The sequence below is a fragment of the Haliotis rufescens genome, unplaced genomic scaffold, assembly GCF_023055435.1.
Source record: "Haliotis rufescens isolate VD_foot unplaced genomic scaffold, xgHalRufe1.0.p SCAF_17, whole genome shotgun sequence".
Lineage (NCBI taxonomy): Eukaryota > Metazoa > Mollusca > Gastropoda > Lepetellida > Haliotidae > Haliotis > Haliotis rufescens.
The window spans coordinates 9,997,705-10,025,331 of NW_025963857.1; the positions used below are offsets into that span (position 1 = coordinate 9,997,705).

The following is a 27,627-nucleotide window of genomic DNA, read 5'->3' on the forward strand; positions in this document are numbered from 1 at the left end:
TCAACTCATGTTGATATATTTGATATCAAAAGACACTTGGGTGAGATTCTCTATTTTATACCCGAGACACCTGTTATTACTGTTTACGAACAGGAAATTTGGAAGAATGATTTTGGATGATAAACATAACCTCAACCTTGCCTCTATTGATATCAAAATCAGCACTCGGCAAGGCTCGGGAGTTTAAACATTTATCAACTCGTTTTGAGATTTTCACATAGTGGGTAAAAGGTGACCCTGATCTGGGCTGCATAAGTATATTACATGCAAGCAGGTATTTCCTGTCTTCAAATGAATGGACAGTACAAGTCTGCAATGTTTCCACAAACATCAATATGCTTCAGATTCGCGGTAAACAAGTCTACTCATATCAGGGGTAAATTTAACAACAAATTTGTGTGTAGCAAGCAGGGCTTTCTCCCTTTGAAAGTTACTGGCCCTTCTCCATGCTGGCTAACAACTAAATGGTGGAGGCCGCGAAGTGGCTGAACATGAGTTTATTTAGAATTCTTACCTCAAAAACTTATTTTCCCGCAACCGGCGACTAAATCTGGGTTTCCATTTGCCTCATTTCATGGAGATTTATGAGCAAATAAAGAAGATGTTGAGCACAACATTACAAAAATGCATCCACTTGTCATTTCGCCGAGATGATCCAATTAAAAAAATTAAACATAGGGGTGGAATTTTGACTAGCCAGGTGAGTCATCTACTTTACATTTGAGCAAGCCCACTGAAATTTTAACTGGCCACAGGACAATGGGCCAGCAGTTATATTGCCCCCTGCTACTTAATATCAAACATGGTAATCTGTGAGTTGCAGTGTATGTGAAGTCACAGAAATATTCCAACCCAACCACAAATAACTTAACAATATATTAAAACAGATCTGTATGGAGTATGTTCACTGTATGGCTTTGGCCTGGTTCTGTATTTTGCCGGTCAGGGACTGCACATCGATGTTCCGGTCGATCTTCAAGTACTTCCCCTTCTTGATCTGCACCATTGTCAGCCACTCGGGAGCAATCTCCAGCAACAACTTGACATGGGCCTCAATTTCACCTACACAAAAGAAGAGGCAAGCTTTTTCATGAGTTGTGTCAGAGCTTGTGAAAGCTGACCCCATCACCGGGTACATCCATTAAGTCTACAGGGCCATGTTTCATAAAGTGAAGTCAGCACTAAGACTAATGCTTTCCTATGCTTTAACATAGGCTTATGGCAGTTGTAGTCAAACATGGTCCAGCACATGAGTGAGTGAGTGAGTGAGTTTGGTTTAACACCGCTTTTAACAGTATTCCAGTTATGTCGCAGCGTGTCAGCTTAATGTGGGAGTAGAGCCCGAAGAGATGCAGGTCTCAGACGTTTACCACTTCGGTGAAACCCACGAACATGGGTATGGTGCTGACAAACCTAGAAACATAATCAGGTAGAACCGGGATTCGCACCCACAATCATAGGTTTCTGGCGTGCCCAAGGGATGCAACTCTGCACAGGGACTGATGATTAAAAAAAAGTGCATTAACTAGATTCAGTGTAAAAACGAAGTCCTTTCAAATATTCCCCAACTCTGTAACCGTGTCAGTGTCCAACTCTGGATAACTTCGGAAACGATGGATAAGGTTACAGAAATATAGGGCCTGGGTATTTTTTGAATGAGTAAATCATCCAGCCCGGGCATCTGAAGTATTGTGAAATTAGAAATATTCTCAGTCACATTAAGAACCCTGATATATATGTAGAAGAATTTATCAACGATACTTTCACACATCAGTGTCAGCAAGGTAAGAAACCGAGACTGTGGACTTACCAATGGAGACAGATGATCGGAAGCTATCTGCCAACTTCTGGATCACTGTTTCTTGAGGAATAGAGGGCTTCTTCTCTGTCACAAAATAACTACAAGTGTGTTAAGGAAATAACACTTATTTGACATCATAGTCACTGGTGTTTCACATGTTTGTTGTTTAACGGCGCACTCAGCGATATTCCAGCTATATGACATCTGTAAATAATCAAGTCTGGACCAGACAATCCAGTGATTGACATCATGAGCATTGATCTATGCATTTGGGATACAATGACATGCATCAACCATGTCATCAAGTTTGATGCTGTTAGTCGCCTTCAATCTCATTAAAATCAGATCTTAATTCTCGATATACAAAGATCTGAGGACATCCCATTACGGGTCACATCAGACCGACCTTGCACGAACTTTGACCGACCAATGGAATGACCAATCAGAAGGCAGCTTTCTCGTGCTTTACGGCACGAATTTCGATTACAAATTTGAAACCTAAACAAAAGAACATTCTGGAATGGCTAATAGATGGTCTAGATTGTATGGATTCAGTCATTAAACCTGTAACTATCGCTCGGAATACCCCGTGTTAAAGTTTACAAGGTTGCATGATTAGAAATCACATTTAGACTGTCACTTTTATGATCTGGTAAGCGATGCTCTGATTGGTCGGATGACAGGACGTGACCCCCAACTAAGATCTGATTTTAATGAGATTGAGTCGCCTCTTACAACAGGCATGGCTTGTTGAAGACCAATTCTAACCCACATCTTCACAGGATCTTATCGGAATCCCCATGAGGAAATCATAGGGTGCACAAAGTAAGATGGGTGTTTGAGAACCAAAGGATACGCTCTAACAATTCGGATCATGTCTGGCAGACGATTCATCATTCTCTTTTTCTTGTCCTCGGCTGGATTCCTTGTCAGCGCCGCCTCCAACTTCATGGCCTCCTTGGCTCTGATCTGCACACAAGTTTACTGATGATACATCAAAGTTTACACATGTTTCAATAAAGTATATTGCTAACTACATACAAGTATTGGGATAACAACACCATCAAGCGTGGTTAACAACCTAGGATTGAACTATAACTTACCTAGGATTGAACTATAACTTATCAGAACCTTGTCCCAACAAGATATTTAATTCAAATTCCTGATCTAATGATCGATCTTGGGAGGTTTACTGGCAATTTAACTACACAACAAGTCAGTTGAATGCCAACAGAATGCAAAAGACTTTTTAGTCTGCAAGCCCTAACTTGGCTATTTTCAATAGAATTTAATACTGACTATGATTAGCTGAGCTTACTAGACCAAACAGAACTTCACTAGACTCAGGCTTTGGACTAGTTGCTAAAGTTGCAGACTGACAGTGTAAAATATTACATGCCCTATCAGTGGCTATTGGCATATTACTGGATTGTCTGGTCCAGACTCGATTATTTACAGACCGCCGTCATATAGCTGGAATATTGCTTAGTGCGATTTTAAACAACAAGCCAACCATCATTGACCATAGGAATAATAACACGAGACATCAGAAGACGACATATCCTCCTGGTCTAGTGCAATTCTCTACTTATACCTCACTTTTGGTTCACTGCCACTGGATACATTCAGATCAGTGAAGAGAACAAGTAATGCTGTTTAGCATATTTCAAAATCCCAAATCATCAGAACGCACTAGTTCCTATATATCTACACAGAAAGTTTCAACAAGAAATACTTAATGGTTACGAATTACAAAAAATGGACAGACATGATCATGGCTGTCTACCGCCTCCCGTTTTTCAAACTAGGGCGATAACAAACCTCATATCAAGGACTGACCCAAGAACACAAGACATGCTCTGGTTGAAATTACCCCCAAACATCCCTTGGTAACCCCAGATTATAGCAATGTACGTTTGTACCCACCCTCTCAAGCAGTGACGACGGAACACCCTTCATGGCCGGGGCAGCATTGGAGGTCGGGGCGTTCAATTCTTGTTTTATTTCAGTTTTCACTGACGATGGTGAGTTTTTGGCCACATCAGCAAGTGCTTGTTCCACCTAGGAAAAGACGACATTTTGTCATCACATCTAAACGACATAAATTGATAACCAATCACTGGTCAGGAAAGAGGTGAGGCGAGGTGGACAGGACAACAAGTAGTACCATCTTTTAACGTCTTTTGGTATGACACGTCTGGGGATCAAAGCCTGGACCTTCCGCTCCCTGGGGGATCTTCTACCACTAGACCACAGACATTAGAGGGGGTCTGGGGAAAGCCTGTCTTACTTGAGAAAACGGGAGAATATTGTAACAGGGAAACTAGGTTTGAGATTATTGGCAGAATTCGCCAATTTAATTCACAGCATTCATACCAACCTAAATGAACTCGAGGACAATGTTTCACACACGTTCATAATTACTTTCAAAAGAACACTAGAATTTTGTTAGCATCATCCTTTCTTAAGTCAAATATTCTGCTTGATAAAACTTGTATCAGTCAGATTCTCTAACCTTTGGAATGAGCTTCCCCCTGGTGTGCTCAAGGACGTCTCTTGCAGTCTGGTACTTGTTGACATTGGGAGGCTCTGGCAGGGGAGACAACTCAACCTCAGGTACCTCATCCACGTGGAATGTTGGGTGCCATCTTGTTATCTTACTCTCTGGTATGTTCAGGGGACGAGACAGATTGGCCAAGAATTCCTGCAGACATGGGGAATAGTTGTTCACGTATCAAATTTGCATGGCATTAAAGGTGGGAATTTTTTTTATTATCATAAAATACCACATGAGAGCATATTAACACTTCGTGCAAAAACTGTATAACATAGAGGTTCATAACATTACACCTGTGTAGGCAGGTTGTTGGGTTAAACTAAGACATGTCGCCTCTTTCTTTAGTGGGAATCAGTGAGATTCACTAATTTAAGATGTTACAATAGGCATTAACCTTTCGACCTGTGAAGATCCAGGTAGAAAATAGTTCTTCAGCAACAAATGTTTCCCATAAGGGGTGACTAACGTGATTGGGTGGTTAGTATCTCGGACATGGATGATGTATGACATAGTATCCCGATAACATACATCGATGCTCAGGATATCAATCACTGAATTGTCTGGTTCAGACTTGATTATTTACAGACCACAGTCATATAGATGAAATATTGCTGAGTGCGGTGTTAACAACATGGAGCGTGTGATGTTTAATGTCACATTCTGCAAATAATCAAGTAATATTGAGGCTGCTTGTTGACAGGGATGAGAATTGGGGGAGCGAGCACCCAGGACAGTGTTCCACTTACCGTATTCAACCTAATAAGCGCCCACGGCGATATTTGCTAATATATTGGCTAGTGAACAATCCCAATTAGCATCCCTTCCGATTGATCAATGTACACATGACTTATTTATTTGTGTATAATGCGCACTCGTGTGTTATATGCGACCTTAATTATGGGCAATTAAATTCTGGGTAAATATATCTGTCGTGTTTAATACACACAGACTTTTATTTTGTATCATTTCAGGCTGTCAGGATAAACCACAAAATTTACAATCTTTCAACTCTGGGTTTTTTCTCTCCACAATTTTATTCTAATAAGAGCCCCCTATTTCAAATTTGAGAGCGCCCTGGGCGCTTATTACGTGGAATACGGTATATCATAATGTCTGCTGTACCTGATGATGGTGTCTGACAATGGATATCAGGTTGTTGTGGAACGTCTGCTTCCTCTGCAGGAGCTGTGTAGCGTTGAAGTTCAGTTTTCCATCTTTGTTCCCCGACTTCAGACAGCCACCTGTGGAGCCATTCACAAAGGTTAACAGGCACTCAAATACACTAATGCAGGTCATACATTTAACATGAGGTGGATCCAGGATAAAGACGCTAATTTTTCATTTTCTTAATTTGGAAACCTTTATTCTCCAAGATCCATCCTTGTATTCATCATCCAAAACTGGCTCCCACTGTAGATATCACTTGGATGAGATCAAGCAATATCTACATTGTAGATAAAACTGGAATGAAATTGCATCACAATGCTTTGCAGACCATTGTGAGGTCATTGGTTACCATGATGTCACAATCAAATGACTTCACTAATGGCTCTGCTACTGAAGCTGTTAGCAGTACTTTTTACTTACTTACACTTTACACTTAAAGCCCCACCCTGACTATAAATAGCCCGCAAGGTGGCGGTGTTTCAGTTTCGAACAATGACTGACAATGTAAACACAACCGAGTGTCGGGAGACGTTTTTTGAAAACCATAAGGGAACCAGATCACCATTGACCGTCAAACTTAGTATCAACTTGAATGACAAACCATGGATACAACAAATGGCTCCATATCAAGACATAAGTCAATAGATTTTCTGTAGTTTTATCATAAAAAATCGAATCGATCGTGTTTGGCGTCTGCATCAATCACAGTGGGCGGAGCTTATTTACGGTTGCGCTATAAATAGCAAAGCACATGGTCGTGTGTACATGTGACACATTCAATGCATTTGTGGTCAAAGTGAATTGTGTTGCATATTTTTACGGCTGAACTTCAGTTTCGGTTAATGTAACAGTAATGATATTTAAATACGAAATTGACGACGCGATTCTTTCAGTTCAATCCGAAAATTACAGATATTTGTTTAGTTTTGGTCATTTGTATTCAACAGTTAGATTTGTGCCACACAATAATTAGTTAATATTTATAAAACCTAAATTATTACACCGATTTTTCAACTAGTGTTTAGGAAGGGGCCTAATTTGAAGCACCAGAAGTTGCGCCAATATTTCTCAGCTTGACTTCAATAGATGAATATGTCACGTGTATCAACATAACAATGCACATAAGCAACTGGTTAATAAGTAACGAAATATACCTGATGTTTTGACCTACTAAAGGCGTATCCAGATAATATTGTACTTACGATAAACGAAAACTCCAATACACATATTCCAAGACAACTTTAATTATGAATTTCCTTTTCTTTCACAGAATTTTCACATTTGATCATTAGATCCACACTTGTCCCATGTATTTTTTGTTCGGGGTATTTGGATACACTTCGCGCACAAGTTTTAAAATATAATCTGGGATCCCTTTCCCGTTTTGTCCACACCGATCCTTCATCTGCTGCAATGTTTATTTCCGTTTCTTCAAGTCCAAGTATCTACGATCTCTCCAAACACTTCGTTTATTTAGCTCAGTCCAGAAGCAATGTGTTCGAATCGACGAATTTCTGCAACATGGTGGCCGCATCATTCCCTAACTGCGATTGCCTGTGCCGTGTCACGCATGGTTGACAAAAGAAGTGTGAACATACATATTCGGCTTCATCTGGTTCCACAATGAAATCTAGCTGTGACACTGATTCACTAATCCCAAGAATCGGCACTGAATTTATCAAAGTTTCTGTTGCAATTGCAAGGGCGGGAAGAGAGGCGCCATCTTGTCGATTCGAGTTGTGAATCGGAATGATGTCATCTTGAATTGGAACTTTCTCCACAATTAAGTCACCAATGTCATAATCGAAATTACCTAAGGCTCCCTGATTATCTCGAACAATTCTTCGTCAAATTAGGCTTCACATGAAAATGTTTTGTTGCTCATATTGAAGACAAGCGAAATTGCAAAGTTCTTGACAGTTGTAAGCAGCAACTCGATGCGCTCATGGGGCGTGGTTGCTAGGAGATCGCGTGGTCAGAAAGGCGAAAATAAAAAGTTTTAGAAAGTAATAAAAGAAATACCCAGTGCAATCCAAAAGTACCATGTACAGGATATTTAAAAAAAAAATATTCACGAAAACAAATCTTTTCTAAAAATGCAAAATAATTTATTAATTTATCCCAAGGTCGTAACCCTGATCACGTGGTGGGTATTTGGAAGGAATCTTTGCGATGACGCCGTGAATGAGGCCGTGTGTATTACATTGTTGAAATCAACTGCCCAGGAATGTTGAAGCATTGACATTATGACAGATGTTCGTCATGGATGGAGAGAAAAAAGTATCTGAGAGAAACATTGTTGCTTTGAGCTTCGAGACAAAACATGTGTTAATGCCGAAGAAGCCAGCGACCTGAATGTAAGCTTGATGAATGTAATGTTGAAACCCATTTTCACGCACATGACAGAATTAATGTGAACAAATATTAATCTGAACACCGTTTTGAAGTCTGTCCGTATTTGAATATTTCTATCTCCATTCCGACGTGAAATAATATAATGTCTTCGTGTCTCAATTTCGCTGCCGCTGTGGAAAATTGCGCACCGATCTAATAAAAGAAATACTACTAGATCTACAATTGCACCGTCATAAAAGAACCAGGTCAACGTTATCTTTTTTCCGTTGTTTATTAAAAATTCGTTTCCGAAGCAAAGCGAATCGATCTACATCATAAATTAATTCATAGACTAGTTTCTAGTACCAAGTGTTGAACCTTTTTTAAAAATGTCATCAAATAACTTACACAATTATTGAAAGACATTTTTTTATAAGTCATATATTGTATTTCGTCCGCCCGGTATCTGATTGTTTAGTTGAGGCTTGAGGGGAGAAACACATACACAAAATATGGATGGCCTTATGCAAATGACACTTGGCATGCCAATCAACAGGGATCTGGGTCACTGGGACCCGCCAAGTTTCACGGATCGAGTTACTTCGGCATGAGGAGCTTCATCGGACAAGTAAGACTTTGCCAAAATACATAGATTGCTACTGGGCAATGAAAAAAACGACAAGAAACTACTTTGATCACTTGAAAATATTTTTGACCTTTTACCAGGTTTTTTTTACACGATCGTTGTCATCCAGATTCCAAATGAGGCAAGACGAACAACACAACGAAGAAAAACATTGTTGAAATCACCGATTGCCGTATATATTGTGAGAAATGCTATTTGTAAACTGCAGATATACCGTACACCACAGGATAGCGATTGGTGCCCCAACACATATTATGTTCTTCATTTACACTGCTCATATGCATCACGACAAACGTATTTCGTTCTAGTCCAGAGATCTAGAACTATAATTTGTGTGCTGGATAAATCGTGGACATTCCACGGTATCATTTTATGAAGATGTGAAGACGACATGGCAGGTATGTTTTGAAACCAAAGACGTACGCGTTTGTTGAAAAGTCTTGGAATCGTTTGGTAGATATTTATATTACCATTAAAACTTACGTCCTTGTTGTCAAACGACCCACGTGGGTGGGTGTTTACATGACGTCACCCGTTTACGCATTAAACCAATGAAATGTATGTGTTATCATGACGTCATATAGACCTGTCAAATCACTTTTATAAGCTCCGCCCACTAGAGTGCGGTAGTTACTACCGCAGATGGGGCTTTAAGACACTGCTTATTACTGTCTACAAACTGAAAAAGGTGGAAGAATGATATTGGATGATAAACAAAATCTCACCCTTGTGCCTTTTGATATAAACAATATCAACACTTGTTGATAAAAGTGGAAAAACTCCTCGGCAAGCCACAACACACTCGGGTGAGATTCTCTATTTGATTACTTGTCAACTTTTCATTGGTTCCTCACCTCTCCAGCAACACAGTATATTCCCTTGTGTGTTACACTGATAGACATAGACACGTAATTATGTAGAGTTCTCATGCAAAATCATGATGAAAACAGGCTTTTGGTCAACTCAAATTTGTCAAAATTAGTCTTGTCTTGTTCAAGAATACCAAAGATTAATTCTAAGCATATGAAAACTAATCGGTGTATGAACCCATTTCCATGCTGGACACTCACCAGGATTTCCGCTTAAGTTGGCCTCGACGGTCAGCTGATAGTCACTCATTTTCTTCCCATAGCATGGCACTCTTTCCTGGCGGTAGTGGTAGCCACTTGGGTAAACATGCTTTATCTGTTTGACGTTCCTCTGCTCGAAGTTCCTGCAACAGGTAGACAAAAGTGAGACACTGTCAAATCTAGTCATTTATCAGTGTCAAATAGACAGCCATATAACAGACCCCGTATATTCTACAGTCATCTATAACTACAGACACTGTCAAATCTAGTCATTTATCAGTGTCAAATAGACAGCCATATAACAGACCCCGTATATTCTACAGTCATCTATAACTACAGACACTGTCAAATCTAGTCATTTATCAGTGTCAAATAGACAGCCATATAACAGACCCTGTATATTCTACAGTCATCTATAACTACAGACACTGTCAGCTGCACGGCACTTGTAACAGAAGAGGTTCAGTAATTTATGCTTCTGTTCACACTAGAGCTGTTACGATTCACTAACATATTCGGTGAATAGAACCGTATCCATTTATGAATTGAATTTGTATTTGTGGCCACTAGAATCGAATATTTATGAATATGGGATCATGTGTATTTACATACCCAGTACCTAAAAATATCCATAAAAACATAGTTTATGATATGCATAGATTTCTTTCAAAGACAACACTCTGATAATATTTAATTTGACAGTATTGTGGTCACTGGTCAGTCACTTTTGAGCTGATACTAGTAGCCGGATAAGTGCAGTATATAAATGTTTAATACATTGATAATATACAAACCATGTCAAATAATTTATGTTCTCTATGTTTCACTCAATGTAACAAATAATACATCAACTGCTGACCTGTTATTGTATTCATGAATTAATATTTATATTCGTTACCCTATATTCATGATAAGAATCATATTTGCCTCAAAGTGTATTCTTTGCAGCCCTAGTTCACACAAAACTTGAGCAACTTAATTGAAGGTAATTTAAGGGTATGATTACACTTTTCAAGCCTAAAAGCAAGTGTGTTTTCAGGACAGATTTTTTAGAATTTACCGTATTCGACGTAATAAGCGCCCAGGGCGCTCTCAAAATTAGAAAAGGGGGGGCGCTTATTAGAATGAAATTTTGGTTAAAAAAAAAGAATTGAAAGATCGCAAAATTCATGGTTTGGCGAACGCAGAAAACGACCTGTGTCCGTATTTTATAAATACATATCTCGTACAAATAATACCATGTGCATTCTTGTACGTATTAACTTAAAAATGAGCATATTTGTGATAACGCAGCGCCACATTTTACGATGCTTAAAATAGATCATCGGCGCCATTGTTCGGAAGTACAGGAAGTACAGGAAGTACCGGTAATCAGCAGGTAAATTTGAAAAATATAATATCAACATGCGCTTTGTGTTTGTGATTTTCAAAAACAGATGTTAATGTTAGTGTTTGATTATGAATATCCTTTCACATGTTATTTGAAAATTAAAAGCTGTCTGACACCGCGAATGCACAATTTGACCGACTGTGTCAGCGACACCTCACCTGTGCCATCTCCGCTTGAATCACCTGGTCACATTTGGAAACAAGACACAAATGTGTATTTATTTCTTTCGTACATTAGTCGTTCACTTTCATTATCAATCAGGGGAAGATAGACATTTCATCTTTATCAGAACGGAACAGACATTTAAGTTGGTACTTGATAATCTCTGCAGAGACCTGATGACGTTCTCTTCACTAATTGGCTTAATGTGAAAATTCCCACGCCTGTCTATCCAATCAGCAAACACCTCAAAACTGAGGGCATTGAATACATTAACAGCTGATTGACAAGCCGAGATGTTTGATAAACAAAAAACAACAACACTGAACTCAGAAAACTGTATAACTTTATGAAACAACAATGATGCTGCTTTCAACTGCACACACAGAAGAAATACTGCCTTATCTTTGTTGTTTTACGCCGCACTCAGCAATGTTCCAGCAATATGACGGCGGTCTGTAAATAATCGAGTCTGGACCAGACAATCCAATGACATTCACGAGCATCGATCTACGCTACTGGGATATGATGACATGCATCTACCAAGTCAGCCATCCTGACAACACGATCCGGTTAGTCGCCTCCTACGACAAGCATATATATTTGGCTTTTACGACAAGCATTAAACATGATAAACGAGAAAACTTCTGAAACTGGAAATAACAAACACAGTCATTCTGGGATTATGAATTAATGTCCCATCAATCTGTCACTTGAATTCTTTTTTTAACTGCTCAAGGATAGAGGTTTCAGTGACATGGGGAATCTGGAGACTCGTACTCGTCTCCGCTTTCGACATCTTCGTGCGCATCCTCTGGGTCACTCCATTCATTTACGGCGTCCAACTCCATGCGTAGATTATCCTGCTTTTGTTGATTGGCTTCAAGCTCCCCAGGTGTCGGCTCATCAAATCCATCAAATGGGTCATCGGAGTCTGAGTCGTCTGCGAAGAGAATGGCATCTTCGGCCCCATCCAAGGAGTTGCTGATTCCACATTTAAGAAATGATTTCCGGACTGTGTCTGGAGACACAGAACTCCACGCCTGCTTGATCCATTTAAGGACCAAGGTTTTTTCTGGGGGCTTCCTGTTGTTTCCCTTCGTCAAAACAGGCTTGGCATTGAAGAGCCAGTCGTCGTACTGGTCTCTGTAGGCATCTTTGAATGGCTTGTTCCACGACACATCGCACGGTTGGATGCGGCTTGTGCACCCACCGGGGATTATAGCAAAATCGCTGTTGTAATCACGTGACAAGGATTTCTTTATGGCGGGGGTACGATGTGCTGAGAAAGAATCCCAGACAAGAAGCCTACGAGTTTGAGCATTTTGTCGCCAAATACGGTGCAACCAAAATTGCATTACAGCCTCGTTGGCCCAAGCTTTGGGTGTCATCATGACGACTACGCCAACAGGGACGTCTTTGATGGGACGAACACCTTTTAACAGGACAAGTGGGGGCATTTTAGTACCATCCGCATATGCAGCCAAACAAACAGTTAGTCTAGTTTTTTCATGTCCTGTGCTTGTCATGGTAATGGTTTTAGATCCTATTTCCTCCAAAGTTGAACTGCCAGGCATATCGACCCACACCGGGGTTTCATCCATGTTTGCGATTGCAGAGAGCGGGTAAGACTGACGCCTCCTCATGTATATGATGTAGCGAAGAAATGACATCTTGTCACTCAGTATAGCTTCACTTTTTTTACCAACATGTGTCGCTCTACGGAAACTGATTTTATTTCTCTTCATGAAAGATCTCAACCATCCGCAACTTGCTTTAAACGATTGGTTTCCACCATCCCTGTGCAAACGTAAGGCCTCTTGCTTTAATGCTTTCCCTGTAACACGTGTGCCTTTACTGCGACGATCTCTCATCCATGTTAGGACCTTATTTTCAATGTCAGGGAAATCTATTTTTCGCCCAGCCCCAGATCGACGTTTACGTTTGGCTTTGTCACCCACAGTTTGCAATTCTTGCTTCTGTTTTAGCCATTCTCGCACACGCTTTCTATCGACCCCAAAATGTTTTGCTGTCAATGTAATGTTAGACTTTTCAGCAAACTGTATCACTTTTAATTTGAATGAAATGTCATAAGAGCAAAGTCTCTTCCCTTTGTGTGATGACAGATCGTCATTCATGCTTGCAAAGTGACCGTTACACTTACCACGATTTTGCACCTAGTGACCTCGTAGTAAATGTGTAATGAAGCATGATTGGTTAATATAGTAATCATGTGACTAATATTTATTACCTGTCCTGCGCAGTCGTTACTATCAATAAAACAAGCATGGCCGATATTTACAAGTTTGACAGCTCGGTTAGAGGATTTCATGTTTATCGTGATATGTGGCAGCCCAATGAAGGAGAAGTATTATCAACCAAAAGAGAACCTGAAAACCCATCCGATAAATTTGCGGTGTGTGTTGTTAATGGTGCGTGTGTTTTGGGACATTTGCCCCGGGAACTGAGCAAGACACTTTCGCGTTTCATAAAGCATGGCGGTGTGATCACTTGTGTCATCACCGATCCAGAATATCAACATTCAGAAATCGCAGGAGGCCTCGAGATACTGTGTCAGCTACGCTGCTTAGGTTCACCAAGATTAGTTGCCCGACTGAAACAAGTTCTACAGTCAGAATAAGTAAGTTTTTGTGTACATTGGTCAATCGGAAGGGGGCGCTTATTGGGATGTTCACTTGCCAATATATTAGCAAACACCGCCATGGGCGCTTATTAGAGCAGGGCGCTTATTACGTCGAATACGGTAGTATATTTTATATCATAGTAAACGTTTACATCCAATTTTGCTACTAACATATGAAAGTTGACCATACACATGCTTAAATATCAACACATGTTATGGACTAATCATTTCTATATTGTCAGCATAGCAGAGGTAAAGTTACAAGAAAGCGAGTGAATGTTCCGTCATCGGCCAGGTCATACAGGGTGTGTGTTTGTTGTTTAATGCCTCACTCAGCAATATTCCAGCTATATGAAAGCGACCTGTAAATGATTTGAGTCTGGACCTGACAATCGATAGATCAATATGGCGAGGAACGATCCACCCCTTCATGGTACACTCACTCACAATGAACCGAGTCACTGACTCTGTCCACTGATCCATCATAACCAGCATAGGGTGCAGGGGGCTAGCTCCACACTGGGGTCACTTTCCACGCTTACATAGCTACATGCGTGCTTGCACTAGTCCGGACCGATGCCAATTTTATATTGCTAGCCCACAGAGATACCGTTTAACATGAAAACCCCACTCAGACACAGTATACTGACTCCCAGCCGACCAATCCTAGTTTTAGCCCCTTAATGCCGAGCGCCAGACAGGGTAACAACAAGCACCAGGCAGGGTAACAACAAGCATCAGGAAGGGTAACAACAAGCATCAGTTGCATGAGGCAATGGGGACCTATTTGGGAGATAATGAATAATTCACACCATGTTCATTACATACATGCTAAAACTACATACCTCTTCGTCATGGTCTGCACAGCCACTTTGAGTTTGGAGAAGGTGCAGATCTCAGAGCGGTTGTGCATCATACTGACAACAGTGTCCATGCCGCGGAACATCTCCATCAGCAGCTTGTACTTGTAGGGGAGGGTCAGGGTGGGGGGAGCGGGGTCAGCTAGCGTGTGATGACGCACATAAGCTGGGGCCTTGGATACACTAAAGAAAAATAACAAATAAGAAATTGACTTGGCCAGGTGCAGCAAGCATTTTGCACAGGGTTATGGGGTACCTGTGATACTAGAAGTCTGTGCACATGCTGGGGTATTTCAATAATAATGCCACGCTGTCTTTTTACTTTAATATTTTGTTTATTAATACATGTCAGTCACAAGAAAGAAGTAAATAACAAATGCAATGAGACCCCAAATAGAATTATATAGAAATTTGCAGCGTCATGTCAACAATTTGGCGTTTTGTAGCTTAATTTGCAATAAGATGACAATTAAATATGTTGGTTGGTTGGTTGTTTAACGCCGCACTCAGCAATATTCCAGCTATATGACGGCGGTCTGTAAATAATCGGGTCTGGACCAGACAATCCAGTGATTGATATCATAAGCATCGATCCACTCAATTGGGATCGATGACATGTATCAACCAAGTCAGCAAGCCTGACCACTCGATCCCGTTAGTCGCCTTTTACGACAAGCATAGTCGTCTTTTACGGCAAGCATGGGTTGCTGAAGATCTGTTCTACCCCGTAATCTTCACGGGTTCCATTAAATATGTAAAACCATGGTTACAGTAAGTGGAAGACAGAAGCTTAAATCCAGCCAGTGTTCAAACATTGCCCCTAGTCTATAACCAAAGTCTACTTCCTGTCAGATTCTACTTATTTCAGTAATAAGTTAAGGCCTGTACAGGTACATACTTTCCACAGATTTCTACAGAACAATGAACAGATTGCCTCACCTCTTCACTGGACTGCTCTTCACAGGGCTTTGCTGGACCACAGGCTGCTCCACTTCAATTTCAATGTTGTCAAACTTCTGGAGTTTAGGGAGCGGTTTCTTCAGCTGGTTTATTTTTCTGTTCATGTCCGACAACTGGGACTTCAGCTCCTCCATCTTGCCACATTTCTTCAGTCTGGCTCGGATCTCAGCTTTGATCTGCTTCTGTAATAGTGGTCAAATTTAATCATACATAACACACAACTCTCTTCATCTCAACAAATACCTCAGTGTCCAAAACCCTTAAGGTTGAAAGGAAACAGCGAGCCCCATGTATGGGTTTTGGTTCCCGAGGTGACGGAGTCTGTAGGTGCAGACTCTTGAGGTAATGATGCTTGTGACTCATGCACCAGGTTTAAATAAAAACATCAATTTATTTTATTTAAGAGTTTTTAATGCCACATTCGGCAATGTTCCAGCTGAATGACGATGGCAAGTATATAAATCAAGTCTGACCAGAAACCTAGGTATCGATACTATAAGAAACTATCTCTGTTTTCAGAGTATGTTGATATGCAAAGTCACCAGGTCCGACCAATGATCTATTTGGTTGCCTTTTCCGACCAGCATAGGTTGCCCGGGGCCTATTCTAACCCAGAATCTCAACAGATTAGTAAATAAACTCAAGTAAATCAGATTGAATCAAACACTAAGAGTTTACAAGATGAGGGGTAGGTCGTAGGGCTGCGCCAGTGTCACAAGTATCAGGTCAGAGGAGATTGTTAACAGCCATCACATAAGGTGACCGCTTTCCAACATGTACTGGACAAGTTTGTTTGTTTGTTTAACGCCGCACTCAGCAATATTCCAGCTATATGATAGCAATCTGTAAATAATCAAGTCTGGACCAGACCATCCAGTGATTGAAATCATGAGCGTCGATCCACGCAATTGGATGACATGCATCAAACAAGTCAGTGAGTCAGACCACCTGATCCTGTTAGTTGCCTCTTACGACAAGCATAGTCGCCTTTTGCTACTGGAAACGTCAACCCTTTGATGGTAGATTAGCGTAGTAATGTATCACAATGGGCATAAACATGACGGGTTTATCTAGGATTCCAAACTACAGTGTTCTTGGCATCCAAAACGGAAAAAAAACCTGATATTTTTTAAAAGTGGATTCTTTTTAACATTCTTACTTTCATAAAATCTGAAGAATTGTGAAAAGTGTAATACAATATGAGAATTTTTACTGTCATTTGCTGCAGACCTGGGGCTGAATATCTGCCTCTGAAAAGGTCTGAATAGGCTACGTATGAATGTATTTGGTACATACCTCTTTAGTCTTTGCATCCCCTTGGCCTGTCTGCATCAGCTTCTTGCACTTCTCTATGGCAGCCTTCACATTGGGAGACGTTGGGATGCTGGGGCTATTGGACTTTGTAGGAGTTTTCAAGGTATCTGGTGTCACAGGAAGTGGTGATATCATCTTCTCAGGCAACTTCATGGATGAAACAATTGAGTTCATATCCACTTCAGACTGAAACAATAAGTTCAAAAATAAACCCTTCCATTCATTTCCTTGTGCAATTATAGAGGAGACACATGCCAACAAATGAGAGATGTCATTTAGGATGTATAGACAGCAGGCCCTCCTATCTATTTGAATAAACATGTTGAGCATAGATTCCGCGTTGAAGGCATAAGTATTTATAATGTAAACGAATAAATACACTATCAGATTTGACGGCGGTCATTGGTGGAATATGTGCACAGCCTCTATGGGAAATTCAGTCAAATGCAGTGGACTAACTTCGGCAGTAGCTGATGGTAGTTAATTGACAAAACCTTTTCTGGAAAAACAGTGTGGGAGAAATGGCAGTGATTTAACAAATAAGCGACAAGAGAAGTTATGTCTTTTGGTTTGTCTGACTCGTAGTATTGATCTGCTGTCAGTTCCAATAGCGGCTGTTTGGTGATTCCAATGAAGCGTGTTACGATGATAGTTACTGCATTTATATCATGTGTATATCGCAACTGAAACTATTCCTTCGCATTTGGTAGCTATACACATGATATTGATTACATTAATTCTGATAATGCCTCTTTTTATTAAAATAGATAGGACTATGTGCATGAAGGGTGTGGGTTTCATGGTGTAGACTGAGGAACGAAGGAGAATGAGATATGACATTCTGTCCAATTAATTTATTAAACTGCTTTGTGGCTTTCCAAACAGTGTGATCGAGTGCCAAAATCTGCTGTATCACTATTAAAAACATCTCATTACTCAAACTTCAAAACAATCTTACCGTCTTTTCAACATTTGATTTCTGGCTCATCTGTAATCGTTTCCTTGCATGGCGTTTGGTAGGAGCAGCTGATTCTTCTTGAGTTTCTTTCTGTGGGGTATTTTCTTCAGTAATACACTCATTTTGAATTTCCTTGCGTGATCTGCGACTTGCCGTATCTGCACTAAGACGTAATTGTTTCGTTGGAGTACTGTCTGGGCCGTCGTGTTCATCCCAGGCGGAAGGGACTGCTTCTGAAGTTTCATCTTCTTGAAAATTAAAAGACAATGGCTCGGTGTTGTTTTTGTATTCATTGAACGTGGAGGAGAAAATATCAGATATTTTACGCTGACAAGAATCGTTTTCAACATTTTTGCCTTTCCTTGCGGATTGCCGTACAGGTTTTTGATTACTTTTCGCCGATGCAACAGATTTCACCCTCTTGCTTGTTTTTGTTTTCTGAGAGTTGGTTTTCGTGCACTCCTCTTTTGACTCTTCCGATTGTTCTGAAATCTGTACATTTCGATTAACTGCCTGTTTTAAACTTGAAATGTCATCATCTGTTGTGGTGAGTTCCACTTTTCGGCGTTTTGTGGCATTGCTGTGGCGTGACTTCTTTTTGCTTGGAAAAAATTCACTAACCCGAGTCTGCGCCATTTTGGATGATTTACTTTCCCGCGGTCCCTGTCACGTGACGTCTTTTCAGCACGAGCAATTAAACTTAGGTATAACACTATTTTCTTTTATAAAATCAAATGAAAATACATAGAGTGGTTATTTTGTTAAATAAAAAGTGATTTGGTAAATAATTTCAAGGTGCGTCCCACGTGATCTACAAAATGGCGGAGAGCCTGAATCCTTTCGAAGAAACTGATTATATTGAATCTGAGATACAAAACACTAGCACTGAAGAGCCTGTAATCTCTGAAGTGCATGTAACTCCAGAGTCAACAGAAGTGTCCTGGGATGCGATTGCCACTAAACTTTTAAAGGACAATTACATTTTGACAGCTCTCGAGTTACACACTGAGCTTGTGGAATCAGGAAGAGAGCTTCCTAGATTGAGAGACTACTTCTCAAATCCTGGCAACTTTGAAAGAACAAAAGAGGACACGCCCTCGCCGACATTACGTAAGCGCAGTTGACGTTTATTCAAGTGTGTCTGTTATGTCAGTAAATCCGTTTGAGATAATTGTCTCTCACAAGAGAACGGATAATTACGACTACAATTAGCATCCTAACTCACTCAGCCAAGGCAGTTAGTGTCTAATTAGACTTCGGATGAGTCGTGCCATTCCAGAAATAGATCTACGTCAATTGACGCTTTTGAGAGAATTGAGGGATGAAAATAACTATCTTCACTTTCTGAATATGTGTGTGCAAAATACCAGTCTTTCTAAAAAATAATAAATGAATTGGAAGTTCATTATGTCCAGTTCTGTGTCAGCTTTAGATGAATTAAGTTCCAGAAGTGTCAAGTAATATGCTTTCCTGTGGCGTTATTTTGAATATTTTAAAACTACTTTAAAGTAATGAACATTGCCATTTTTCCATTTATGTTGAATTAGTATCACAACAATAAAGTACAGTGTTGCTGTCAAAATCAAAATATTTGATTTAATAAGCTAGTCAGGGCTACAATTATTTTTCCTTTTTATTTCAAATAACATTTTGTTACCAATTGCTTTATCGTGTAGTATTATTGTTTCCTCATCAACAAAATCCAAAATTGAATAAAACTACATGTATTCAATATTTTATTCAATCTCATGGAGAAATTACAGTCCCATGTTTAGTTCTAACCTTATGTTGATTGAAGTGCTTCTTGACATCATGTTAACTTAGTGTCTATCAGTGGCAGAAATTAGCTATCATTTGATTTTCAAGTAGTACAAACTTTTTTTATTGCAATGCATGGCATATCCCTGAAAATTTGAAACTTGCGGATTCCTCTTAACATGCTTACTTCAGTGTAGGAAATCTGGAAGTCTTTTTGAAAGTATCACCTATTACGTCTAGTGTTTACCATTTTACCAGCTGTTGTATCATGTTATTGACTTAGGTATAGACACTAGGTATTGTACTATTGTCTTTCTAAAGTATGAATACAAGTACTGAATATTTGTATAACAATAAATTCTGAATGTTTCTGTTCTACACAAGATTTCTACAGTGCATCAGTGGTGATCTTTTGCACGTTGACCTGTGTCATATAAGATCATGAAAAGCCCAAACCAATAATTTTCAATCTGTATTCATGAAATGAACTTGAATTTAGTGTAAGGTGAATGTGAATAGTGTGTATAGAATTATTAAGAATATATCTGACCTATGTGATTTCACTTCACAATTTAAAAGTGTGTTTATGTTTTTACATTATCAATTTGAATTTTTTTAACATGCCTGATAACTACTGTTATTACAAGAGGTTTTAATGACACTCAAATGATCACATGATTTTCAACCATTCATAAATGAAGTTATTTGATTTGTACCTATTTGTTAGATCTGCTAATACCTTGGATACATTATAAGGAATTCATTTCACAGGGCTGGGGTAGACACCATGAATTAATTCAATTTGTCCACAGATTATTTTGGACCAGTAGTTCTGATTTTTGGAGAAAACAAATAGTCCTAACCAAATTTTCATTAATCTGTGGACAAGCAGACAAATGTCTGTGTCTAACTCAACTCTTCTAAACTCACAACTCATTTATTTCTCGGAACTACCCACAGACTACATCATCTTTTGATGTGATGTAAATATGATGAAACATAAGGAAACCATTAAATTTTGGATCAGATTAATGGGTATCATGACATCTTACTTATGAGCAATGAGACACCTTAAATCTCACCAAGCACCAGATACTGACAGTAGACAGGGCACATTATACAAATACCGTATTCAACGTAATAAGCGCCCAGGGCGCTCTCAAAATTAGAAATAGGGGGCTCTTATTAGAATATTATTTTGGTGAAAAAACAGAGTTGAAAGATAAATTTCGTGGTTTATGCTGACAGCCTGAAATGTTTATGTACGACAGATATATTTTTCCAGAATTTAATTGCCCATTATTAAGGATGCATATAACACACGAGTGCGTATTATACATGAATAAATAAGTCTTTTGTACATTGATCAATCGGAAGGGTGTTGATTGGGATTGTTCACTAGCCAATATATTAAGAAATATCGCCTATTAGAGCGGGGCTCTTATTATGTTGAATACGGTTGATAAAATATCTCAAACAGTACCATAATGTAGCATTATTTTTAATAAGTAATAAGTAGGTCTTGTGTACATTGTTCAATCAGAAGAGGTGCTAATTGGGATTGATCACTAGCCAATATATTAGCAAATAACAATTAGTGGGGCGCTTATTACGTCGAATACGGTACATGTATACTATTGTGTGTGTGATGTAATGGCTGTGTTATGTAACCATGTTCCGTGTGTTTCAGCTCGGACTTCAAGTGTACAGACCTTTGATTCCCTGGACTTTGCCCGCTACTCTGATGATGGGGAAAGACAAGTTGATGAGAGAGTGGCTGGTACGTTGATGTTGGAAGAATGTGATCAGGAAGAATGAAGAAACTGGTTAATCATCTCTTCCTAACATTGATCTCAGTAGATGAATAAATTTATATAAAACCTGATGAATGTAGGTTCATGCATTGCAATTTATGTACAGAGTTATGTGCCCTAGTTGTAACAGGATTTGCTGATCATGGGTTTGAATCATGCTCAGGTTTGCCCGGATTACGATTCCATCAACTACTGTAGTTGTGTATATATATTCATTATATATCTAAATTGAATAATTCTATAATAAATCATTTACTAATATTAATATTTTTTACCTGTTTTTAGTTTTAGAATTTGAATTGCGAAAGGCACAGGAGACAATAAAATCCCTACGAGCTACTCTTACAAGGGAAGCAGGTAAGTAGATGCTGCACTCACTAATATAACCTTTTACCTGAAGTCCATTTTTTTCTATGGGATATTCATTCAAGACAAATGATCTTGGGGCCATTCTATTTCATGCAATGTTTCTAGTTGTCAAAAGAAATAGTTTGGTTGTTAACAGGAACAAAACAAGATTTGTTGTCTAAATAATAATGCTGTTTCTTTTTGTTTCTTTGGCAGCTTCATAACTGACAAGGGATGATTTCTTGCACCATTTCCTCACAAGTTTTACACTTATCATCAGCATCAAATAGACTTTAATTCTTACCTTTGATGTTCTGAATTTTGGAAGAATGAAACGAACATTATCACTTTAAGTTTTTAGAATATGTCTTTGTTTTAGATGGGTACTGAATGTGTTGCCTTGTTTCAGAAAATGAGATTGTCTCCCCGGACACAGAGAAGCACCTTGCAGGTGGCATATGTGTGGAAGACAGCATCAAGCCTCTCGAACAGCGAGCACTCAACTTCCTCGTGAACGAGTACCTCCTGCTCAATGACAACAAAATCACATCGGTCACTTTCTCAGAAGAGAATGAGGAGCAAGTAAGTCAGGGTGATCTTGAGTGTTTTGTGTTCTAGGAACTGTAGCATGTGTGGTGTTCAGGGAACTGTAGCATGTGTGGTGCTCAGGAAACTGTAGCTAGTGTTCAGGAAACTGTAGCTAGTGTTCAGGAAACTGTAGCATGTGTGGTGCTCAGGAAACTGTAGCTAGTGTTCAGGAAACTGTAGCATGTGTAGTGTTCAGGAACGGTAGCATGTATGGTGTTCAGGAAACTGTAGCATGTGTGGTGTTCAGGGAACTGTAGCATGTGTGGTGCTCAGGAAACTGTAGCTTGTGTTCAGGAAACTGTAGCATGTGTGGTGTTCAGTTAAACTGTAGCATGTGTGGTGCTCAGGAAACTGTAGCTTGTGTGGTGTTCAGGGAACTGTAGCATGTGTGGTGTTCAGGGAACTGTAGCATGTGTGGTGTTCAGGAAACTGTAGCATGTGTGGTGTCTAGGCAACAGTAGCATGTGTGGTATTCAGGAAACTGTAGCTTGTGTTCAGGGAACTGTAGCATGTGTGGTGTTCAGGAAACTGTAGCATGTGTGGTGTTCAGGAAACTGTAGCTTGTGTTCAGGGAACTGTAGCTAGTGTTCAGGAACTGTAGCATGTGTGGTGTACAGGAAACTGTAGCTAGTGTTCAGGGAACTGTAGCTAGTGTTCAGGAACTGTAGCATGTGTGGTGTTCAGGAAACTGTAGCTTGTGTTCAGGGAACTGTAGCTTGTGTTCAGGGAACTGTAGCTAGTGTTCAGGGAACTGTAGCTTGTGTGGTGTTCAGGGAACTGTAGCTTGTGTTCAGGGAACTGTAGCTTGTGTTCAGGGAACTGTAGCTAGTGTTCAGGAACTGTAGCATGTGTGGTGTTCAGGAAACTGTAGCTTGTGTTCAGGGAACTGTAGCTAGTGTTCAGGGAACTGTAGCATGTGTGGTGTTCAGGAAACTGTAGCTTGTGTTCAGGGAACTGTAGCTTGTGTTCAGGGAACTGTAGCTAGTGTTCAGGGAACTGTAGCATGTGTGGTGTTCAGGAAACTGTAGCTAGTGTTCAGGAACTGTAGCATGTGTGGTGTTCAGGAAACTGTAGCATGTGTGGTGTCTAGGCAACAGTAGCATGTGTGGTATTCAGGAAACTGTAGCTTGTGTTCAGGGAACTGTAGCATGTGTGGTGTTCAGGAACTGTAGCATGTGTGGTGTTCAGGAAACTGTAGCTTGTGTTCAGGGAACTGTAGCATGTGTGGTGTTCAGTTAAATTGTAGCTAGTGTTCAGGAAACTGTAGCTTGTGTTCAGGAAACTGTAGCTAGTGTTCAGGAACTGTAGCATGTGTGGTGCTCAGGAAACTAGCTAGTTTTCAGGAAACTGTAGCATGTGTGGTGCTCAGGAAACTGTAGCTTGTAGCTTCGGAGAACTGTAGCATGTGTGGTGTTCATAAAACTGTAGCTTGTGTTCAGGGAACTAAAGCATGTGTGGTGTTTAGGAAACTGTAGCTAGTGTTCAGGAAACTGTAGCTAGTGTTCAGGGAAATGTAGCTAGTGTTCAGGAAACTGTAGCTAGTGTTCAGGGAAATGTAGCTTGTGTTCAGGGAACTGTAGCTAGTGATCAGGAAACTTGTAGCTTGTGTTCATGGAACTGTAGCTTGTGTTCAGGAAACTGTAGCATATGTGGTGTACAGAGAACAATCATACCACTGGTGTCAATACAGCTGCTAATGTGAATATGAATGTTCATGAACAATATATTAACGTTGGTGGAACAACATCCTGGTCCACATGCTCCACACACAATTATCTTCACCAACTACTGCCACATGGTGTAGCATGTTTGCTGTTACCAGATCATGCAATAACCTTAACCTCCCAGTCTTAGAAATAGTTTTGTAAGAACAGTGGAAACCTTATTTCACCAGTATTCCAAGTTTGTAGCTCGTCCTGCTTGAACGTTTACTATGTTTTCATGTTGTATCAGTTTTATTCAGTTCCAATTTGTAGCAAAATTGAAGCATTGAGAACTAGTTCAGAATTATTGTCCTCAAATGCTACTTACTGTCATTGTATTTTTACTCAGCAAAGTGTTGTGGTCTTGGACTAGTGTGAATTTCAAAGGCTGTCTTCCCCACAAATGTAAACCAGTTTTCCATGTGTGTATAAGGACTTCGAGGACTGGGATGATGTGGGCCTCAACATACCCCGGCCTCCAGATCTCCTGCACTTGTTCCGTGACTATGGCAACCATATCATGCCGACCAAGGAGACACAGGAAGTGGCTTGTGAGGCAGATCTGGAGGATGAAGATTTCCAGGAGCGACAGCAGGACTGGCAGCTCATCCGGGAACAGATGGTGAGCAGCGGATATTGGTGGGGGGACATCGCGGATTGTTGGGGGTGGGGACATCGAGTATTTTGAGGGGGACATTGGGGATTGTTAGTGGGGACATTGGGTATTGTTAGGATGACATTGGGGATTCTTGCGGTGGGGGGAGGGACATCAGGTATTTTGAGGGGGACATTTGGGATTGTTAGGGGGACATTGGGTATTGTTAGGATGACATTGGGGATTGTTAGGGGGACATCAGGGATTGTTAGGGGGGACATCAGATATTGTTAGGAGAACATTGGGGATTGTTAGGGGGAAATCAGAGATTGTTAGGGGGACATCAGAGATTGTTAGGAGAACATTGGGGATTGTTACGGGGACATCAGGGATTGTTAGGGGGGACATCGGGGATTGTTAGGAGGACATCAGAGATTGTTAGGGGGACATCAGGGATTGTTAGGGGGACATCAGAGATTGTTAGGGGGACATTGGGGATTGTTAGGGGGACATCAGAGATTGTTAGGGAGACATTGGGTATTGTTAGGGGGGACATCAGAGATTGTTAGGGGGACATCAGAGATTGTTAAGAGAACATTGGGGATTGTTAGGGGGGACATCAGGGATTGTTAGGGGGACATCAGAGATTGTTAGGGGGACATTGGGGATTGTTAGGGGGGACATCAGAAATTGTTAGGGGGACATCAGAGATTGTTAGGGGGACATTAGAGATTGTTAGGGGGACATTGGGGATTGTTAGGGGGACATTGGGTATTGTTAGGGGGACATTGGGGATTGTTAGGGGGGACATCAGAGATTGTTAGGGGACATTGGGGATTGTTAGGGGGACATCGGGTATTGTTAGGGGGACATTGGGGATTGTTAGGGGGACATTAGAGATTGTTAGGGGGACATTGGGGATTGTTAGGGGGACAATGGGTATTGTTAGGGGGACATTGGGGATTGTTAGGGGGGACATCAGAGATTGTTAGGGGGACATTGGGGATTGTTAGGGGGACATTAGAGATTGTTAGGGGGACATTGGGGATTGTTAGGGGGACATTGGGTATTGTTAGGGGGACATTGGGGATGGTTAGGGGGACATTGGGTATTGTTAGGGGGGACTTCAGAGATTGTTAGGGGGACATTGGGGATTGTTAGGGGGGACATCAGAGATTGTTAGGGGGACATTGGGGATTGTTAGGGGGGACATCAGAGATTGTTAGGGGGACATTGGGGATTGTTAGGGGGACATCAGAGATTGTTAGGGGGACATCAGAGATTGTTAGGGGGACATTGGGGATTGTTAGGGGGACATCGGGTATTGTTAGGGGGACATTGGGGATTGTTAGGGGGACATTAGAGATTGTTAGGGGGACATTGGGGATTGTTAGGGGGACATTGGGTATTGTTAGGGGGACATTGGGGATTGTTAGGAGGACATCAGAGATTGTTAGGGGGACATTGGGGATTGTTAGGGGGACATTAGAGATTGTTAGGGGGACATTGGGGATTGTTAGGGGGACATTGGGTATTGTTAGGGGGACATTGGGGATGGTTAGGGGGACATTGGGTATTGTTAGGGGGGACTTCAGAGATTGTTAGGGGGACATTGGGGATTGTTAGGGGGGACATCAGAGATTGTTAGGGGGACATTGGGGATTGTTAGGGGGGACATCATAAATTGTTAGGGGGGCATTGGGGATTGTTAGGGGGACATCGGGTATTGTTAGGGGGACATTGGGGATTGTTAGGGGGACATTAGAGATTGTTAGGGGGACATTGGGGATTGTTAGGGGGACATTGGGTATTGTTAGGGGGACATTGGGGATTGTTAGGGGGGACATCAGAGATTTTTAGGGGGACATTGGGGATTGTTAGGGGGACATCGGGTATTGTTAGGGGGACATTGGGGATTGTTAGGGGGACATTAGAGATTGTTAGGGGGACATTGGGGATTGTTAGGGGGACATTGGGTATTGTTAGGGGGACATTGGGGATGGTTAAGGGGACATTGGGTATTGTTAGGGGGGACTTCAGAGATTGTTAGGGGGACATCGGGGATTGTTAGGGGGACATTGGGGATTGTTAGGGAGACATTGGGGATTGTTAGGGGGACATCAGAGATTGTTAGGAGAACATTGGGGATTGTTAGGGGGACATCAGAGATTGTTAGGGGGACATCAGAGATTGTTAGGGGGACATTGGGGATTGTTAGGAGAACATCTGGGATTGCTAGGGGGACATCATGTATTGTTAGGGGGACATCAGAGATTGAGATTGTTAGGGGACATTGGAGATAGATTGTTAACATTTATCATGTTTATGCATCCCTGCATAACAAATCCCTGAAGAACACAGAAATGTATTGTGATGTATTGTGATGTTTTGTATGTCAATAATGTTTGTTTTGTTCAGGAGAGCAAGATCTGTGAGCTTGAGGACCAGGTCCAGATGATTGCACAAGAAAATGATGTTCTGTCCCAGCAAGTCAGTATCCTCAAGATGTAAGTTGCTCCAGCAGCCTCTGATGTCCCTCCACAGTCATGGACACAGATGGCAATTAACTGTGCAGAAATGATTCCCTTGGGCATGCCCGAAACCTATGATCATGGGTTTGAATCCCAGTTAACCCTGATCATGTTTCTTGGTTTGTCGGCACCATTCCTGTGCTTGTTGGTTTCACAAAGTGTTAAATGTCTGAAGACCTACATCACATCGGGCTTTCCTCTCGCACTAAGCTGACACGCCATGATATAACTTGAATACTGTTCGAAGTTGGGTTAAAACCAACTCACTCACTCACTCACTCACTCACTCACTCACTCACTCACTCACTCACTTCACAGTCAGTGTTTAACTTTCTCAAATATATTTTGATCTGAGTAATGATCTTTAGTTATGTGTCTGGTACGAAAAGATGCTTGGCTTGTCATTCATTCATTCATTCATTCATTCATT

The 27,627-nt window shown here is 40.7% G+C and overlaps 2 protein-coding genes across 3 annotated transcripts in view; one reads left to right on the forward strand and one right to left on the reverse strand.

Moving 5' to 3' along the window:
* LOC124110820 (DNA replication factor Cdt1-like) lies at positions 1 to 18,557 on the reverse strand. The gene is made up of 11 exons (XM_046470633.2): positions 17,861 to 18,557; positions 16,885 to 17,088; positions 15,568 to 15,770; positions 14,614 to 14,811; positions 9,576 to 9,718; positions 5,481 to 5,599; positions 4,317 to 4,505; positions 3,728 to 3,862; positions 2,658 to 2,770; positions 1,811 to 1,899; positions 1 to 1,062 (listed from the first exon to the last, which is right to left on the reverse strand). Exons 1-11 carry the CDS (start codon positions 18,494 to 18,496, stop codon positions 905 to 907), a joined length of 2,187 nt encoding a protein of 728 aa, XP_046326589.2. The 5' UTR covers positions 18,497 to 18,557; the 3' UTR covers positions 1 to 904.
* Positions 18,558 to 18,589: 32 nt separating this feature from the next.
* Positions 18,590 to 27,627, forward strand: part of LOC124152250 (RAB11-binding protein RELCH homolog) — a 201,677-nt gene continuing 192,639 nt past the window's right edge. For both annotated transcript variants that reach the window (XM_046525506.2, XM_046469522.2), the window contains exons 1-6: positions 18,590 to 18,970; positions 21,309 to 21,398; positions 21,718 to 21,789; positions 22,190 to 22,362; positions 24,505 to 24,693; positions 27,085 to 27,173. In XM_046525506.2, the coding sequence (XP_046381462.2) occupies positions 18,679 to 18,970; positions 21,309 to 21,398; positions 21,718 to 21,789; positions 22,190 to 22,362; positions 24,505 to 24,693; positions 27,085 to 27,173 (905 nt within the window). In that variant the 5' untranslated portion in view covers positions 18,590 to 18,678. The remainder of the gene's footprint in view (positions 18,971 to 21,308; positions 21,399 to 21,717; positions 21,790 to 22,189; positions 22,363 to 24,504; positions 24,694 to 27,084; positions 27,174 to 27,627) is intronic.

Bases quoted from the DNA above. Each gene is read 5' to 3' on its own strand.
- LOC124110820 (XM_046470633.2), bottom strand. From the start codon at position 18,496: ATGGCGCAGACTCGGGTTAGTGAATTTTTTCCAAGCAAAAAGAAGTCA. The intron at 2,771-3,727 runs GTGGGTACAAAC...ACTTGTGTGCAG, and splicing joins CGTCGTCACTGCTTGAGAGG to ATCAGAGCCAAGGAGGCCAT. The intron at 1,900-2,657 runs GTATCCTTTGGT...ACACACTTGTAG, and splicing joins ATGATCCGAATTGTTAGAGC to TTATTTTGTGACAGAGAAGA.